The sequence below is a fragment of the Syngnathoides biaculeatus genome, chromosome 9 (assembly GCF_019802595.1).
Source record: "Syngnathoides biaculeatus isolate LvHL_M chromosome 9, ASM1980259v1, whole genome shotgun sequence".
In the NCBI taxonomy this organism is placed as follows: Eukaryota; Metazoa; Chordata; class Actinopteri; order Syngnathiformes; family Syngnathidae; genus Syngnathoides; species Syngnathoides biaculeatus.
In genome coordinates this window covers 1,606,405-1,626,500 of record NC_084648.1, presented here as the reverse complement: position 1 = coordinate 1,626,500, position 20,096 = coordinate 1,606,405, and the positions used below count along the sequence as shown (strand labels likewise).

The 20,096-nt window shown below is 40.7% G+C and overlaps 2 protein-coding genes across 6 annotated transcripts; both read left to right on the top strand.

Annotated features, from left to right (window-relative positions):
- LOC133506094 (claudin-9-like) lies at nt 1-6,849 on the top strand. Of its 4 annotated transcripts, XM_061829860.1 has the most exons (5): nt 1-392; nt 583-654; nt 2,118-4,820; nt 5,089-5,172; nt 5,419-5,561. In XM_061829860.1, the coding sequence occupies exons 1-3, from the start codon at nt 383-385 to the stop codon at nt 3,047-3,049; spliced, it is 1,014 nt and encodes a 337-aa protein (XP_061685844.1). In that variant the 5' UTR covers nt 1-382; the 3' UTR covers nt 3,050-4,820; nt 5,089-5,172; nt 5,419-5,561. The 4 variants fall into 4 exon arrangements, with proteins under 4 accessions (XP_061685844.1, XP_061685843.1, XP_061685845.1 ...); XM_061829859.1 differs by having other exon boundaries at nt 2,118-5,172; XM_061829861.1 differs by lacking the exon at nt 583-654 and having other exon boundaries at nt 2,118-5,172.
- A 1,130-nt stretch (nt 6,850-7,979) lies between these two features.
- slc25a10b (solute carrier family 25 member 10b) lies at nt 7,980-18,465 on the top strand. 2 transcript variants are annotated; one of them, XM_061829864.1, is made up of 12 exons: nt 7,980-8,478; nt 11,639-11,758; nt 13,071-13,185; nt 13,247-13,295; nt 13,385-13,426; nt 13,504-13,547; nt 13,617-13,687; nt 16,465-16,557; nt 16,660-16,737; nt 16,811-16,867; nt 16,979-17,088; nt 18,206-18,465. In XM_061829864.1, the coding sequence occupies exons 1-12, from the start codon at nt 8,389-8,391 to the stop codon at nt 18,216-18,218; spliced, it is 882 nt and encodes a 293-aa protein (XP_061685848.1). In that variant the 5' UTR covers nt 7,980-8,388; the 3' UTR covers nt 18,219-18,465. The 2 variants fall into 2 exon arrangements, with proteins under 2 accessions (XP_061685848.1, XP_061685849.1); XM_061829865.1 differs by having other exon boundaries at nt 7,983-8,478; nt 16,979-18,465.
- Nucleotides 18,466-20,096: the final 1,631 nt, after the last annotated feature.

Genomic DNA, 20,096 nt, shown 5'->3' with positions numbered 1-20,096 from the left:
CCGGCCCAGCAAAAGCGCCAGTAAAATTGACTAATATTAATCAGTGGAGGAGCAGGATTTTGCGTTTACTTTTGTTTCCCCAAAACACGACATTTGTGTTGGTACTCCACTCGTCTCAAAGGATAAAGAGTGTGTTGGATTTCCAATGTAGGGATTTGGTCTCAAATTCAATTTAAAGACAATACAAGGAAATAGGAAGCAACGTGTGCAGATCCTGGGCTACCAGAAGTTTCTCAGTCAAACAAATGGGAAAGCTGGGTTGAGAAGTGAAATATATTTGGGGAAAAAAATTCTTGTATGTTTTTTTTGACAAATTGATATTCTCACTTCAAAGCTGAAGAAACATTTGACCACCTGTTAACTGGAAATTGGAACTACAATAATGGCTGAAGGTAAGGAAAAGGTTTGATCATTTTAACAGCTTGATTATGTGATGACCACGAAAAATTGCTTTTAACGTGACAATGGACAGATCAAGACAGAAAAAAAACAATATATGTACTCATTCAGACAGTCATTATAATGTCAGTGACTAATATTCTATTTCAATTTGTGTTTCTACATGATGATTGAACCTCACAGCAATACCATTGCGAGAAAAGAAGCAGAAAACTCTACCACGATCTGATGGGTGTGGTTTGAATAACCTCGATGGTATGCTCTTCTCTGTCCTTATCCCTCTTCCTTGAGATTGTTTAAATCACAAATTTATGAAGTAATTGCGTTACACTAACTTTATTATGAAACATCTAAATGCTTAAATGTGAGCATTCTTGACTCATTGTTTCTGAGTTGGGATCCATTGTTTCTATGACATTTGCATCTGGGGACTCACATTGTCTTATGTTGCTTTTGTCTTTGTATTAAAAAAAAAAAAAAAAAAAAAAAAAAAATATATATATATATAATATATATATATATATATATATATATATATATATATATATATATATATATATATATATATATATATATATACACACACACACACACACACACACACACACATCCATCCATTTTATTAGCCGCTTATCCTCACAAGGCTCGCAGGAGTGCTGGAGCCTATCCCAGCTGTCAACAGGCAGAAGGTGGGGTAGACCCTGAACGGGTTGCCAGCCAATCCCAGGGCACACGGAGACAAAAATGCCGCACTCACAATCACACTTAGGGGCAATTTAGAGTGTCCAATTAATGTTGCATGTTTTTGGGATGTGGGAGGAAACGCACGGAGGGCCAGAATGAACTGAGAACTGTGAGGCCAATGCTTTTCCAGCTGCTCCACCATGCCACTTCAATCGTGCCCTGCGATTGGCTGGCAACCAGCTGGGATAGGCTCCAGCACTTCCGCGACCCTTGAGAGGATAAGCGGCAAAGCAAATGGATGTATATATATATATACACACACATTTTCACTGTGAATTATGGTAAAAAAAAAAAGGCATAGAATTCTCATTTTTTAAAATAATCATATTATTTAAAATTTGTGCGGGCGCCTGGTTGCCTCCCCATGGCCCTCATGAACTGGTCCACTCTGTCCACGCCTCCTGGGCCACTTTTTTTCTAGTCCGCCCCTGTGTGTAACTGTTCTGTGTCTGTCTGAAAGTAATCAAAATACAGTATATGGGAAGGTACACAGTATAAACTTTAATATTATTATCTCCATAGAAGCAAAAAATGCTGCTCGTGTTACTCTTGTAATTGATTGGTATGAATGGGTGAATATGAGGCTTTGTAAAGTGTTCTGAGCACTCTAATACTGTCGATCAAGAGTCCGTTAACCATTTATTATTTGTATGGATTTAATTAGATGCTTCGGATGGTCACTATGCCGGTTGGTATAGTTTTGGTAGTATGAAGTAATGCATGTAAAGGTTTACATTTACAGAACATTTTCCAGTAATCAATATCCAGGAATTAATATCTGGCTTTGTGTCAAGTGAACATTCAACTGGCGTGCACCATACTTTTTCAACCCAATTCCTACGTTGCAGTTAATGTTTCAGCTACACATGAAAGCAAAAAAAAAAAAAAAAAAAAAGAAAATACTTTCAGACATTCTCTCGATGTCAAAAGAATATTTAGTATTTATACTTTATTAATGAATATCCTTTTTACAGCTGTGGATCTGTCTGGAGGACTGAGAATCGTCCTAGTGGGGAAGACTGGATCAGGGAAGAGCGCAACAGGAAACACCATACTGGGCAGAGCTGCCTTCAGAGAGGATCCGAGCCCGGTGTCGGTGACCAAGCACTGTGAGACGCAGAGTGGGGAAGTGGATGGGACCACAGTGCAGGTCATTGACACCCCAGGCTTGTTTGACACCGCCATCACGGAGGAAGAGTTAAAGTCAAGAATAGAAGAATGTGTCACGATGTCAGTGCCCGGCCCTCACGCCTTCCTGCTGGTCATCAGGCTGGGAGTCAGGTTCACTGAGGAGGAGAGGAATGCTGTCAAGTGGATCCAGGATAACTTTGGTGACGATGCGTCCATGTACACCATTATGCTGTTTACGTGCAAAGACCAAGCCAAAGCTGACAACGCCCTAAAGGAGTGCAAGGAGCTGCGTAGACTCTCAATCACGTTCGGACGCAGATATCACGCTTTTAACAACAACGACGCAGACGACAGAGTCCAGGTTAAAGAGCTTGTTACGATGATCAGGGAAATGATCCAAGACAACGGTGGGAAACACTACACAAATGAAATGTATGACAAAGCCCAGCGCAAACTAAGAGAGGAGGAGGAACGGAAGAAACAAGAGGAGGAAGACAAGAAGGAAGAGGAGAGAAAAATGTGGGATGCAGAGAGGGAGAGGCAAGAGGGAGAGAGGGAAAAGAAGAAAAAAGCGAAGAGGAAGAACATCCTTGTGGCCTCGGCGGCCGCCATGGTGCTGGTGTTGGCCGGCATGGTGATCGCGGTGGGAGCCGACACTACCGTGGCGCTGGCTCTTGGAGCGCCAACTCTCCTCTTTGGAATGTTATGTGGCTTGGCTGCTCTTTGGTTTTGGAAAGGGAGCAGATGCAAAGGTAAATTGGATTTTCCAGTATAGGAGGAGGTCAGTGCCGAGGACACAGCTGCACCGTCTTCATTGTTTTGACTGTAAAATGATGATTCAAGGAATTTTGGCATCTTTTAATCACAGAATTAAACGCTTTTCAGGATATGAACTCTCAAACTGTGAATGATATACTTGCAGACTTTTTATTTCAATTTCATTTCCATTTAAATTGCCAATTTAAGGACTGCATTTTACTTGAATAGAAGATTTTAAGAATCTTAATAAATGAAGCACAATACTGTTGGTTAATTTAGGTGTCAAAACTATGCTAAATAATCGTTTTAGTTGTATCCTGTATTTAAGAAGTCTTGTGCTAAGTTACAAACATTACAAGCACATTTCCTCTAAGGAAATGAAATACAATGGGAAATGTCTGGATGTGACCATTTTTATTTTAGAGAGGAAACATCCTGCAGTAACTTGGCATTATACTTACATTTCCTCATTGCTAATTCTCATCAACGACAGTAAAATCAAACACAAACAGGACAATACAGGGAAAAGGTGTATTTCTGAGAGAGAGACAGACGCGACTAATTTATTGGGGGTATATTGTTCACACTATCTTAACCTTTGACATCAATTCGTCCTTGGCTAAAACAATATTGGGGATGTTGTTGACATTGTCAGAGAGGTATGACATTTTTTGTGGTCCTTTGCTCTGGTGTAGCTGCACTACATCTTCCTGAAAAGCTTCTTACATTTTGATCCTCTCATCTTGTTGTAGAGTTGAACATCATCTAATGAACTTCAGTCAGAGTATTTTTTTTTTTTTTTTTTTACCATTACTACCAGGTTGACATTATTATCCTCTCATCATTATTATGCTGGAGCCTATCTCAGTGAACTGCAGGCTGGAGGGTGCACCCAGAACTGGTCACCATCCAATCACAGAACACAAACAAACAAACAAGCATTCACACTCACTTTCATACTTACAGACAATTTAGAGTTTTCAATTAGCATACCACGCATGTTTTGCATATGTGAGAAGAAAGCAGAGAATGCAGAGTAAACCCAGGTAGAACATGCACACTCCACACAGGCGATGCCAGATTTGAACCCGGGTCCTCAGATCTGTGAGGCACATGTGCTCAGCAGTCATTCACCGTGCCAGTCATTCAATATGAAATACTTTATATGTAAGCCTTGCTCTACTCTTTATGTACTCGAGTCACCACCTGACAAAAATATATATTTTTGTGTATGCAAAGACACTTTTCTAAATAAACTCTCATTACTGCGCCTAATATTGCACGTGCTGCCCATAATAATAATAATAATAATAATAATGGTTAGCATAAAGAATTGTAGTTTATTTTTAAATCGTAAACAAATATTTGTCTCATAATCACAGGTGAAAATCTGGTGAAAACCATTTAAACATTTTCCAAATATTTTGGCCATTAAATTCTGTTAGATCCTTGCTCTATTTAGGTTTTTTTTTTTTTTTTTTTAGTGATATCACAGAAAACTCAGGAAAAGAAAACTCAACATTGGCACAATGTTGTATGGAATATAGAGGGGTAGTGACATAATGGGAAGGCAACATTTAGATTTTTTTTTTCTGGAACATGAACACAGTGTCCTTGTGTTGTCATTTGTGGCATAACTATCTGCGTGTGAGTATTAAGCATGCAGTATGACACGCTGCAGCCCTCCTACACTCCGCTATACAACCGATGTACAAACAAGCTGGCCAGTCATAAGAAAAGAGTGGAAGACTTTGTGAGGACGCTGACATTTCACACCATCAAAACTGGTAAGAGTCTTTTTTCTTGTATTTACTACATTCAGGGATTAAAAAAAACATAAAAATGATTTCGCCACATATTATTGAGCAGCTGAGCTCTACAGATTCATACTCAATCAAAAAAAAAAACGTCATTTTTAACTGGATAAGCTATTGTTTTCATTTGTCCCAACACATTGTTTCCAACAATGCAGACTGTTAAAATGCAACAAATTCAAAGTAGACATTGGTCATAGTAAATCAATAATATGACAATGCTGCAATTTTAACTTCTCAGGACTGCCATAAGGAAGAGAAAATCGCTGATGATTCTCAGAAGAAAAGAGTCTAATTTTCACAGGACCCCAAATCACTGACAGAGGTAGATCATAAAACAATATTTCAATCACATTTTCTTAATGTCATCCCTATATTGTTTCCAGCACTTATGAGGTCCATTTGAAGGGTTTGTCACTAATTGCTGCGATGTATTTTAAAATGTGGACATTTTGAACACCTTTCAACAATCTCTCCAACACTCACATGCAATTGCCGTGAAAGATGTGGGATTTTACTTTCGGAAAGTACTTTTTTTTTTTTCAATGTGCAAAACATGTCATGTCTGCAGATTGCTGAGTGGAAGAGGTGGACTCATCTGGGTGGCACATCACAAACACACATCTTGTGAAGACTTCTTCAAACTAAGGCTTCCTGGGAAGTTTTGTATGAACGTTCTTTCTAAGTGAGATCTGCTTTTTCAAGCAAACATGGTGTCGACAAGTCTCCAACTGTTGGGCTTGGTGTTAGCGGTGCTAGGCTGGGTGTGTGGGACTCTGGTGTCTGCGGCGCCTCTGTGGCGCGTCTCCGCCTTCGTGGGTGGTGAGCTGGTGATCGCCCAGGTGATGTGGGAAGGACTGTGGATGAACTGCCTGTCTCAGACCACAGGTGAGATCCAGTGTAAGACGTACGACTCAACGCTGGCCCTGCCCACGTCCACCCAGGCCGCTCGGAGTCTCACTGTTCTCTCTTTGCTGCTCTGCATTCTGGCCCTCCTACTCGGGGTGATGGGGGCCAAGTGCACCCACTGCCTGCGTGACACTAACCAAGCCTTCAAGGCTCGCCTCGCCAGGCTCGCAGGGATGCTCTTCGTCGTCGCTGGTCTGGCCTTCTTGATACCCATCAGTTGGACTGCCTATGCAATCATCAGGGACTTTTATGATTTGAAAGTTCCAGCACCTCTCAAGAGGGAGTTGGGACCGGCACTCTATCTGGGTTGGGTCACCAGTGCACTTCTGCTGCTGGGGGGCGCTCTCCTGCATGTTGGTTCTTCTCCAAAAGGTGGAGCATCAGCGCCTGTTGGAAGGGCAGCAAAGGACAACCCTCATTCAGGGTCAGCAGGAGAGGCGAAGCAACAGGAAAAATCTTTTGTATAAAATGTGTTGGATTTTGCAGGATGTAACAGCTGAGTGAATTTTCCTTCTCATACATCAACAACTAGTATATCAAATCAGAAAAAAAAATCTGATTTATAAATGGACGGTTTCATCCGAGTGATTGGGGGTGTTACGTGCTGTGATGTTTCACTAATGTGTGTATTGTATATTTGTGAAATTTCACTCAGCTTCTGTGTATTTATGTGCCCACTACAGTGGGCGGTAAGCACACAGAGGACTAGTGTACGTTGTCTATGTGCGCGCGTGTGTGTGTGTGTGTGTGCATGTGTGTGCGTACGCTCACAAGTGAACAGGAAAATGAAAATGTGTAGGAGAGCAAAAGTACTGTCCATGTTTATTTGTGAATTTTTTTATTCGGGTAAAGTAGTTGAATTATCAAGATTATTTCAAATTATTTTGTATGCTTATTTTTTACTCTTCATTTTTTTCATAAATTCTGAAATTTATTTTTTTGTCTGTATTTCAAATGTGTTACTGTCATTAATGCAATGAAAGTGCTATTTAGAAATTTAGAGTTGCGCATCTCATATTAAACAAATAATTATTATTTACTGCCTTTGTTTTAGTCTGATATTTTTTGTCATAAATAATCTTTGTAACATCGAATAATATTATGATAAGGGTAATGTATTATTTGATAGTTCATTCAATAAAGTAAATGCCTTTTCACTATTTCTGTCTGACTATTAATGTGGCCTGTATGTGTCGGTATATGTGTATCTACACCCATTTTTAAACAATACTTCAATGTTATTTGGACAGGAACTCATCAGATCTTCGGTGTGTATTGTATTCGGTGATTGCATATAGTGTACAGATTGCATCAAAATTTAAAAAAATGTTAGTTGATGTAACCAAGGTGGTTAAAAAGCTCCTAGGTAGCAAGTCCCCAGGGGTGGATGAGATTTGTCTGGAGTTCTTAAAGGATCTGGATATTGTGGGGCTGTAATGGTTGACACACCTCTGCAACATCAGAATCAGATTGCGTGGACATTGGAGTGAGAGCCTCTGGATTGGCAGACTGGGGTAGTGGGCACCCCTTTTTAAGAAGGAGACCAGAGAGTGTGTTCCAACTACGGGGGATCACACTCCTCAGCCTCCCCAGTAAGGTCTATTCGGGGGTGCTGGAGAGTCGAATCCCAGATTCAGGATAAGCAGTGTGTTTCGCGTCCCGGCCGTGGAACAATGAACCAGCTCTACACCCTCGGTAGGGTCTTTGAGGGGGCTTGGGAGTTCGTCAAATCAATCTACATGTGTTTTGTGGACAAGGAGAAGCCGTTTAACCGTGTCCTTTTGGGTGTTTTGTGGGGGGCGCTACGAGAGTATGGGGTACCGAAGCCCCAGATATGCACTGTTCGGTCCCAGTACGACCGGTGTCAATGTTTGGTTCGCATTGCTGGTATCGTGTTGCCCCTAAGAGGAGGGCTCCATGAAATCGAGTGTAAAGGGTTGGTGTCAATTGATGGAAACGTCGACCTCCCCAACATGGCCGACCCGCTCAATTTTCATTTCTAGTGTTCATATCTTTGCGCGGCTCACTGAGAGTGGTGATAGAATTGCTGAGGGACCCATTTCGTTTAGAGCCACAGGTCGCTGTGTCGTGTGAAAACTGGTGTGAGCACACGCACACACACACACACACACACACACACACACACACACACCACACACACACACAACACACACACACACACACACACAACGTACACTTCTCGACCTCCCTAAAACGGCCGCCACGTAAGCACGTTGGTTGGCCCGGTCGCTAACAGCGCGATGCTGTTTCTATTGGTCATATCTATGTGTGGGCAATCTTGGGGCGGGTAGGCAGCTCCGGTGTCCACACGGTCAACTGGCTGCTCTCGATTTCTGCTGCTTCCTGGATCGCTGCACGCCACATCGTGGCCGCGTATCGTGCACGCCCGCGCGCACACTCGTGCTTCGTCTCCATTAGTATGTGACGGGAGTGTGCGCGGTACATCTGGAGCCAAAGTGCACGCCTCTTATCGGAATGTTTGAAGATTAACAAGGTTATCGGCGTGTCCGCGGACGTGAAACTGCTACTACTACTACCCGCAGTGTCGGCGCAGAGCTCACGAAGGCGGCCGGTGCTGTAGCCGCACCGCGCGACTGTACTGGACGGAGCCATGACCGAGAAACGGATGTCCCGGTGGTATTTCGGCGGGTTGGCGTCCTGCGGCGCCGCCTGCTGCACGCATCCTCTGGATCTCCTCAAGGTGAGTTGTTGCGACGCTGGGTGACCCCCAGTTCCCAGGAGTGGTCGAGGAGTGCAGGCCCAAGCACATTCTGCAGCTGTGTGTGTTTTAAACAGCACTCGTGATTTATATGGCACAAGTCAAAATGTGTTAAGCGATGGCTGTGTTGAAGATGTCGGAACTGTCTAGTTGCATTCTCTTTTGCACGTTGTCTTTGCGTAGGTGTGGTGCAGGTTGTAGTACTAGTAGCAGTAATATTATTGATAATAATTGCAGAAAAACGCCACTCTCAAAATGGCCCAGCAAAAGAAACATTCATGAGCAATTCATGCAATGTATTTCTTGGGCTTGATGAGAGTGTAAATAATTACGGTCTCCCTGTCAATATTAATACATACAGTATTAATACGGTCGGAGTTTTAATATGTACGATGAGAGAAGTTTGGATTTCTTTGATTAAAAAAAAAATCTCAATTTCGTTCCTACGTATAGATGAAACAAAGCATCCATCCATCTTCCTTACCGCCTATCTTGATGGAGCCTATGACAGGCAGGAGGCGGGGTACACCCTGAACCCGTCGCCAGCCAATCGCAGGGCATATAAAGCAAACGACCATTCGCACTTAGAATCACACTTAAGGGCAATTAAGAGTCTTAATTAACCTACCATTCCTGTTTTTGATGGTTGTGAACAGCCACCGTGTTCTCAGTCACAGGTGAGGCTGGAATTGAACCTTAACCTCAGAAATGTGAGGCAGATGTGCTAACCAGCCCTAATCACCAAACAAAATTACAAATAAATCGAAATAAAAATCAAATTGAATTCCTTGTTAGATAGTAGTAGTGAAACATAACATAAAATAAAATCTATTTGATTAGTATGACAGACCCAAGATGCCAATTTAGCTGCAAGGAAACCAAAACCTGAGATATATCTATAAGTGAGACAGTACAAGAGCTCTACGAGAAAAAAAAAAAAAATATATATATATATATATATATATATATATATATGCTGCCTTTACTAAGGTAATAACTACTCAGGTTTTATGATTGATTACAATGAGAAAGATTCTTGTTATAATGAGAAACATTTTTTTTCCCCATGTCCCCTTAGGGGCTCCATAATTCATAATGAAATGACAAAACCAGAATTTTGGGAATATTACGGACGCATATCAAAAGAAAGATGGAACCGGAGTTTGTCAGATTTGCTTGTCTGGCTCACTTACTGAGATCATTTACGTGATGTGTACACATTCTCCCGTATCCATCAAATATTAAGGGCAAGAGTAGTGGACCCAAGATGGCTAAGTTTTATCATTACTGCCTGAAATATTGCTCCAGGTTACCAATTTCCTGATTTGATATTGGTTGACTGATTCTACGTTCTACATTCGATCTACTACTCCTGGACAAACTGCTGCATCGACCCGCACCAGATGGCAGATGTGTGCTGCAATACTCTAAAATGGTCAAGGGTGCATCACATGACCTTGAAAACACTTCACTGGCCCCCAGAGAATCCTGTGGTGTGTAATTATTGACAGGAGGCCAGTAATCACAAAAGTTGAGTTGAGATGCATGTCACTTGTCTTTCGATTAGATTCTGTTGAATATTAGACTTTGGATCACCATGAAAAAACATTGGGAATGCTTATTAATACTTTAGTAATTTTATTCAACGGCTTTGTGGTAATAACTTTTTTGGGGGTCACCTATCACACACTTATTTGCCATTTCATTGAAGCAGCCAAATAACACATTTTTAATAGGAGCAACAGAAGATTGCTCATTACAAAAATTCTGCTTCGTCAGTGATTACACAGCTTTTATAGTCCGTGGCCATCTTTTTTCAGGCATTCCTGCAAAGTACTGGGAGGCTTCTTTGCACTTTGCCAACTTCTGAGAACCAATCAGAGGACAGTGGGTTTGCAGCTAGGAGGGGGCCTTTTAAAGAGACAAGGGCTGAACGCAGCATGTTTAAAGGATCTTCCTGGAAAAAGGAGTTTTTGTCGGCTAAAAGTGACATTAAATGTTCTATGCCGTCACACTTCTGTTAGGTGTTCCTGTTACTACGTTTGTGATTCAATGAAGGGCAGTTTAGGGGCTGCTTGTCATTTGGCAATTTCAAGTAATAGCAACCAAAGTTTACAAGACTGGTTTGCTTTGCTATGACAATGTCGCACTATTCTCTTTTATTATGCAAGCTAACTTGCTCATGGTAGGGTGTCAAGTGGCTTGTGGCCTTTAAAATCTCTTCGAAATAAGTAAATGAAACTATCTCTGTGAGGGACAACAACTTTACCAGTCTGTGTTATAGAGTTCACCAGACTGGAAGACATAAATTGTGGAGACGATTGAGGGGCATTGTGAAACATGCACAATTGGGATTTTGCAGCTTGACACAGGACAAAAAGTCATTAGTCAGCTTCCTCTCAAATTGTCTACAAAAATTGCTGCTTACCTAATCACCACAGGGATCCTAAATGTAGTTGTTGCTTTTAGGGATGGACATTTGATATTTTTCAACCAGAAAATAACTGTAAATGAGGGGAAAAAAAATCATTCATAATGAATGTAACTAAAATGTTTATCAATATTGGATGACAGTAATACAATGACATTTTTCCCCCATTCTGTTATCTTCATATCAAGAATGAACATTCATTAATTTATTTTTAGAGCCGCTTATCCTCACAAGAGTTGCGGGAGTGCTGGAGCCTTTTCTGCCCATCATCAGGGATTCTGAACTGGTTGCCAGCCAATCGCAGGGCACATGGAGACAGACAACAGTCGCACTCACGATCACACCTCGGGGCAATTTAGAGTGTCCAATTAAAGCATTTTTTGGGGATGTGGGAGGAAACCAGAATGCCCGGAGAAAACCCATGCAGGCACAGGGAAAACATGCAAACTCCGCATATGCGGGATTTGAACCACAGGCCTCAGAGCTGCGAGGCCAATCATCTAACCAAATGTGTCACCAGACTGCAGAGATGGATTTTTTTTAAAAAAATATTTTTTACACTTTTTTTTTAACTTTTTGTGGAAAAGCCTCCAATTCTTTTCAGACACTGGACCGAATTCAGGAAGGGACTTTGAAACAGTGTTAATAAAAGCTCAGATAAGAGAGAGAGCTGTGTGATTTCAACTGCGTAAAGCTAATATGTAATTGCAGGTGCATCTCCAAACACAGCAGGAAGTAAAGAAGAGGATGCTTGGCATGGCTGTTCATGTGGTGAAGAACAATGGCGTGCTCGCTCTTTACAATGGCCTTTCTGCTTCCCTTTGCAGACAGGTATGTACACATCTATGTTCATGTGAGTTTTTGGTAACTGTTTACTTGATGTTATGTTGAATCAAACTGAATTTAATTCACCTACCATTTGGTGTAGCACCTACTTCATTAGCTCCACGTGAACAAGTGAGAGTGGTCCAGTACAACCACTCGACCATCAATTGTGTTACCCCATAAAACCACTTAACTTCACGGGATAATGCATGGACACCTCTCACTGTGACCTCAAGTGTAAATATTTATGTCACCTGTTTTGAAGCATACTCTTTCTCCCGTTTTATAGAACTATCCTATTCGAAATATGTGTATTTCTGGTGGGCCAGTTATACATTACTCATGCACTCACTGTGGTTGTCTCACCACATCTGTTGTTGACCAATACTGGCCACTCACGTGCCTGAGTAGCATCTGCAGCACTTGCACAATCAACCGAGGAGTATCCGCAACATTTGCACAATTGACGTTGTCCCAGATTATCACACTATTAGTCATTTTAAAGTGCTTACATTTCTTGACGTAACGGTGTCCTTTCCACAATGGTGCATCAGACTATTACAGTATGAGTCATTCAAACTGCTGATTCGGATTCTGATTTAGCTACTTTTTATTTTTGTTTAAGTTATATCTTCATTCTTCTGCCAGATTTTGATTTCAAAGGAAATTTTAGACATTGACTTGCTACCACATGACTGAAAATAAAGTAATAGTCACAATACAGCCAAATATAATCCACTCAAAATCCACATTTCCAAATGGTAACAAAGCCAAGTTACATATATCCATTCATTCATCCATCCATTTTCAGCACCACTTATCCTGGTTAGGGTCACGGTGCGCTGGAGCCTATCCCGGCTGACTTTGGGCGAAAAGGGCACATATAGACACCATCACTGAGTGGGGAAAAAAACCCACGCCGCCTGCATCAAATTTAGGCGAGAGCACCATGTCACCATCAGAGGCACATACATTACATGAGAAAAAGTCCTAATGATGTGCCACTGAACAAATTTCACACAAAGTGGATGCACAGGTCAATTATGTACCTTATGCCATCTAGTGGAAGAAGATAAAATTTTTGTGACTATCTGTCTGTCTGTCTGTCTTTTTCATTCATGACAAAAAAAATCTCTTACATTAATTCAACAGTCTTTTTTTTTTTCTAGCCACGAGGAGGCTGTACAACTTTTAACATAAATAGAAATACATTTGAGTAAAGACATACTTCTTTCAAGCAGTTGTTGTTTTTCAATTGAATTCATATTCTAATTGAAAATGGTCCAGAAGACGTTTTCTTTCTCCCTCTCTTCCTTAGATGTCCTATTCCTTGACCAGATTTGCTATCTATGAGACTGTAAGGGACGTGATTGGAAACAAAAGCCAGGGTCCCATGCCTTTCTACCAGAAGGTCTTGTTGGGAGCTTTTGGAGGTCTGTGCATGTAGATGTACAGCAATACAACAGTAAACTAACAATTGTTCTCCTTGAATAGGTTTTACTGGGGGCTTTGTTGGCACACCAGCAGACATGGTGAATGTCAGGTAACATCCCATGAATGCACTGAGCTGATAGTGTTCTGTGATTTACTTAACGAATAGGATCTTCAAATGATGCATTTTTTTCCTTCAAGGATGCAAAATGATATGAAACTACCAGCTGAACTGAGGAGAAAGTAAGTTGTGCAGAATATTACCATGATATGAAGTCACCTGCAAGAAATGTTCACCTAAAGCCGTTTTATTGCGTTAGCTACAAACATGCCATCGATGGGCTCTTCAGAGTCTCCAGAGAAGGTAACAAACACCACCACCGTGACTGCAAAATGAAACTTTGTCATTTGTGACCTCTGAGCTGTCCTGCAGAGGGTGTGAGGAAGCTCTTCTCAGGCGCCACCATGGCATCCAGCAGAGGGGCCTTGGTCACTGTGGGACAGGCAAGTTTAGTTACTCACAGTCAAATCTTCAAAAGCAAATGTGTCCCTTTGGCATGGTTGACTCTGAAATTCATCTTACGCGTGTTTGTGTTTTCTTTGATACGTTTAATTGATTCGAACCGCAGACAAAACATGAAGAAACATTTTGTTTGTCACATTGGAAGCTATTCGACTTTCAGAACTCACATGTAACACATTAACTAAATTGAGTTGAAGTGATTTCAGTAGCAGAGTAATACATTGTTAAATCAATATTTGAAATTAATTGTGGAATAGAGGATAATTAAATATTAATTCTCAGTGTGGCTATCCAGTGAGAGCCTCACTTATGCACATTTGTGAGCGTAGAAAATGGATGTTGTGCTGAGACACACAAGCTCCCTGAGCCGTTTTACTTCTCTTTTCAGAGTCTCAGTGAAATTCTGCATTACTGCAATACAGTATTTTGTTTCATGACAAACCATTCAAGCTTTTACTTAAGGAGCAATGTGATTTTCAAAGGCATTCAACATACCCGACAAGAAAATGTTTTTTTTTGTCATTAATTTTATTACACTGTAATGATGACAGTGATAGTTGAATTTGAACCTTAAAGCCAACCAAAAGTCCAATGATACACAAGATCTATATTTCACCTTTCATAGTGAATGACGAGAGTCATACATTCACATAAATGCTAACTGTTGTAGTAGTGAGAAATTGATCAATATTTCTCAGAGAAACTTGATTCATCTCATGAGGGAAAGGAAATAAAGGGAGTGATTTACTTGAGTCCTTGCGGCCCAAGATAATTTTTGGTATGTGGTTGTCAGTCTGCATTGCATGAGGGTTCACCGCATTGACAAAGAAATTATGGCGAGTTATTCTTCACACAGTCACTCACATTTGAAAAATGTTATTCTTCACACACTCACTCACATTCGAAAAATGTACGGGTGTGGTCAGTCATGCTCGCAGATATAGCTACGGGTGTGGTGCACCAGTCATTCTTGCAGATACCATTGCGGGTGTGATTAGGGATGTAATCTGAAGACCTTAAAATAATTTACTGAATTGTTATACCCGAGTATGTAGTTGTTAACTAATACCATAATCATAATTTATTGACATTGCACTGAGATAGACATTTTTAAAGAGGTCAATAGACATTCAATTTCAAAACTAAGTATTCCTATAATCATATCATTTTATTTCATCAGGATGTATTGTTATAATCTAGCGTGATTTACTGTGGTATCTATTGTCAATGCATTGATGAAAGGTAGCAGTAAATGATCTATATCTTCCTAAAGCATGGAGAGGGGGAAAGTTTTCAACTTCAAGATAACGCGGTACCACGGGGGAAAATTGACCGTTCGCATTTAGATATATGGACAGACTAGTCTGTTAGAACTTAGATCAAGTAAATCACAATCTCATATTTATTATGGGTAGATACTGAAACATTACCTGTGTTATATCCCAGAAATGTTTTCAGTGTAACTGAATTTCCTTTGGCATGGCTCATGATATTGATGACTTTCGACGTAAATGCGCTCGCAGTACGTGAAGAAGCTCCGAACATCTGGTTTTGGCATCACTTCCAAACATGCTCAGTACTGTTAACTTGCATTTCCTGTTTCCGGGTGAATACTGATTGTTTAGGAGCACGCTTCTTTTGTTACAAATAAACACGTCAATTAATGTCAAGACCAGCCTTCCCTCTAATTTTTTCAAGTGTCTGAGAAAACACACTAAGCCCGTGAGCGCCCCCTTTGACCACTGTGAGCAACATCAGACATATGCACTGTGGTCAGATCAATGTCATCCATTGAAGCTACATGGCTCATTCAAAGATTCAGATTCACCATTTACATTCCCATCAGAACATTTTCTGAGAACAATTTTGTGTTTTTGCAAACTTACAATGAAAATGTCAACAAACAAAAAAATACATTGCGAACTAAACCAAGCCAACTATTAACTGTAAATTTGAAGGGACGCTTGCAACTTTGTTTAATTTTTTTTTTAAACCCACAATGATATCCCTGTCTGTTTTTCTTGGTGTAAAACTGAATTATTGGATATGCAGAATATCTTTAGCAATCAATGCATGTTGAAAGCTGAATGATGCTCCCAAACAGTTTTAAGGTGAATATTATGCTGCCTCTTATATTTAAAATACAGAATTAGCTTTTTGTGCACTGTATTGTCTGTGCTTTCATCCTCGATCAGGCTGTGCCAAGTTGGAATTTTAACATTATGCACCATCTCTTCCTGTACTTTCTACTTTTGCTTCAGACCAGACCTCTTTTACTCAAAAAAAGAGAAAATCTCGTCCAGTTTCACCACTTTTTCTTCTATTATTCACATACCCCGACATTCATTAAAGCAACAGCACTTTTTTTTTTTTTTTTACTTTTGCCATTATTAAGAGTAAACACAAGCAGCATGTCTAACACTCTTTGCTCTACACAGCCCAGACACTGTGGGTGGACAGTGTTTGTAATTATGAGTGTACCCCTTTATGTGCTGAAAGTGGGCGGAGTCAGGTAAACTAGGAGACGTGTGCTTTGTTCAAAAAAAAAAAAAAAAAAAAGGCTGTGGTTCACTGTACTGGATGGCTTTTCATGTGCACTGAGAATGTCTATGTATTTCTACTCATAAGAAATTGCACACACGTAATTTTTCGTGCTCGACTGTGCAGATTTGCGAGTGCGATGGCACGCTGTCGCGCCATCTCGCCCGCCAAATCACAGTGACTGCTTCACACCTTAATTGCTCTTGCACTCCTTCAGTTGGCATGTTATGACCAGGCCAAGCAGCTTGTTTTGGGAACAGGGATGCTGGGGGACAACATGTTCACACACTTTCTCTCCAGCTTCATTGCGGTAAGTGCCACGTTAATTCAATGTTTCAGTCAACGCTGATGAGAAGTGCATCTGAAACTGTTATTTTCAATTAACCACTGTTTGGATGTGAACCTTGTGCAGGGAGGTTGTGCTACTTTCCTCTGTCAGCCACTTGATGTTTTAAAGACTCGACTCATGAACTCAAAGGGAGAGTACACTGTGAGCGCCGCTTTCCTCCTTATTGTCGTCCCTTATTCTTAAATTGAGCTAACCGATGTCTATTTATTTTCAGGGGGTACGCCATTGCTTACGTGAAACTGCCAAGTTGGGTCCCCTGGCATTTTATAAGGTAGTGAGCCTTTACATAAATAAATAAAATGGAACTCAGATGTATTTGTAGTATTCCCTCTCTTAAGTACTACGTGGTTTACATAAAGTGATCTGCGACATTGTCTTGCAGGGCCTCGTGCCTGCGGGTATCCGTCTGATTCCTCACACCGTGCTCACATTCATCTTCCTGGAGCAGCTGAAAAAGAACTTGGGATTCGCATCATCTCCTGATGGCGGCGTGTGAGTGGCCATTACCCAGCAACTCAGAGAAATGTTAAGGAAGAGGGGAAGCCACAAATATTGGATGGTTCGGCCATCTTGCTTCCTCTGCCTTATCTAATATCGTGACGCGACGTGTTTGCACATCCCGAGGTTTAAATACTGGAACAAAGGTTTATCGAATGATGAAAATTTAAAGTTGTGGTGTCAAGATTATTGGAATAGCCTGCTACCATCAGAAAAAAAAACAAACACACTATGCATGGTTGCAGGCATGCAGTGTTGTCTTTTAATTTGATTATCTCAAGCCTTTTTTGGGACATGTTTATGAAAATGACTGACATAATTGTGGCCTAAATTAATTCCCGGTCCCCTTATTTCAAGATAATTACATTGATCCATTAGTGTGTTGCTGAGGAAAAAATATGTCAATAAAGTACTACTGTTAAAATAATGTCTGCCAGGGGGAAGAAAAAGTGCCATACTAGGCCAACACAGTATTGGCAGGTACATAGCATAGGCATTGTAAGCATATACAGATAAAGTAAACACGTACGTCTAATCAAATATGTGATTTAATACTATTCATTCCCATCAGTACTGACCAAATTGACCACTATTGTTGATGTTGTACTCATTTTAGAACTGGAAATCATCTAGTCTATCTAGCATTGTGGCCTCATTCCATCAATATGCTGTTAATTCAGTTCAATCTTTAAAGGAGTGGACTGACCTGTTTGATTATTAAGATCATCTGATATTCTAATAATGGCACCCCCTTCACCCTATCCCCAATTTTAAAGGTGACTTGAATAGAAACAAAATAATGAATCTTATTAGAACAGTACAGAAGTTGTACATGTAGTGTTTATTGTCAAACTAATAGCATTTCTCTGTAATGACTTTAGATTCTACAATTTTTGAGAACAGCTTTTTATGATAACCTTGGATTCATGGATTAAACTGTTCTACACGTTTAAAAATTTCAAATGTTACTGGTTAAAGGAGGGAAGTTATCGTACGTGCCATCAGTGATCAACTGTCGTGAAGATTTGCCCATTTTTCTGCTTGAATGAGAATCCTCGTCCTGTTGCCTTACTGTGTGTGTGTGTGTGTGTGTGTGTCCTACCGAGGGTAGCGTTACAGTGTGATTGGGTTCACTCCCATCAGGCTGAACTCTTACTTCGATGGGCATCCCAACAGCCTTGCACCTTCATCCCAGGACAGATTTTTAAAGAACCACCAGCTTGACTTGTGCTGCATGTCCTTGATAATGTGACCTACAGATCAGCCTTACTCATGCACCTGTATCGACACACACGTTGCGATGTGTGTTCTTTATGAATTTTTATTGCAATTAAATGACTAACTTTTTAATTAAAACACTAATGGAAAAGACTCGTGTGATGCTGTGTGCTTTGTCTGTGACTTACAAGTTAGGCTCCACATTAGTATTTACGTGTACTGGATTGGTTGTTGAGTCCAGCAAAAATGGATTTAAGCACAGCGCACAATGTGTAACTGCACCCTCAGGGATTTGTCCTCGTTGGTAGAAAGTAATTGTGATGGTACATGCATGTGAATGGATCTTTATTACATTACACAAAGATTTAAAATCATAAAACAGCTTCAGAACGTTCATAATCTTTATCCTATTTTCAAAAATTTACCACCATTAGAGGTACCTCACAGTTTTGAGGACCCCGGTTTGAATCCTGCCCCACCTGAGTGGAGGTTGCATCTTCTCCCCACACCTGAGTGGGGTTTCTCCAGGTACAACGCTTGCCTCAAACATTCTGCAGGTGAATAGACTAATTGGAAACGGGAGTGTCACGAATGGGGATAAAAACAGCATCTCTGAAACATTCAATTGCAAGCAAGGATGAGATACACCACTATGTGAACAAATGTGGGGGCAATTTGTTCAACAGTTTTAGAACGTTTGTCAATGTACGATTGAAAAGAACGATATTGTCAAAAGCATCATAGAATGTGGAGAGATCTCTGCCCGTAAGTGGCAAGTCCAAAAAATCAGCACTGAATACCCTGACCTTTGTTCCCTGAGATAGCGCTACATACAAAAAACAAAACAAAACCCAGAAACATTGTCAAACGACGTTAACGTGGGCTTAGGAACAATTATATTAAAAAAAATAGTTAACACAGTTCATCACTAATTCAACAAATGCTTTGTTTGATCTTGAGTTCAAGATGATGAAGATGAAGCTTTCCCTCAACACGATCCCCTTTATCTGGTTGCACAGAAGCCTCGATTCTCATTGGCCGGTTGACAAGCCAATCAGGAGACACCTGCTGTGGATATTGGTTTCCATGCATCCATCCGTCATTCAAATGTGTACATACAACAATACCAATGGCATTTCAAAAGTATGTACAAAAGAATAATCATTTCGTTAGAAATTGCAATAATACAAATGTGTTTTTGTGTTTTCCTAAACTGAACGTAACCCTGTCACAAGTGATTCCCAACAGAAAACCTTTTCTGTTGTTGGAAAGTGGCAAGAAGAATTTGTAGGATAAATTGAGATACATAACCACTGCGTTAGGGAACAGGCATGCAGACGTTTAAAACTTGGATACTGTTGCCACATGACTGAAACATCCTGTTGGGCAAAAATGTGTGGCTGCAATAGAAGCGTTTGTTCCAATGCAACACTTTGTAAGTCTGCTCATGAACTGAGCGAGGAACTCGTTCCTCCTTTGTCCCTCTGGCTGTTACTGCTGCAAGCAAACATCGTGACACTGCAATGACACTTGCATGACTCTTCTTGAGGGAGAGCCCAATTTTCTGTGTTAATCAATTGTTGGGGCTCCCGTCATCAGAGTCACCTAGTTGTGCGAAACTGCTTCCTCATTGCAGATGGATGCCTTTCCATTTTGCTCCTTGGCTACAGAAATTATTCAAATACAAGGGCCAAAGCCAGTTGGTACCGAATGGGGCAGGATTCAAGCTCAATTTCTCACTTTCCCAACAGTACCTGTACACCTCTTTCCAGTAGCCTTGCACG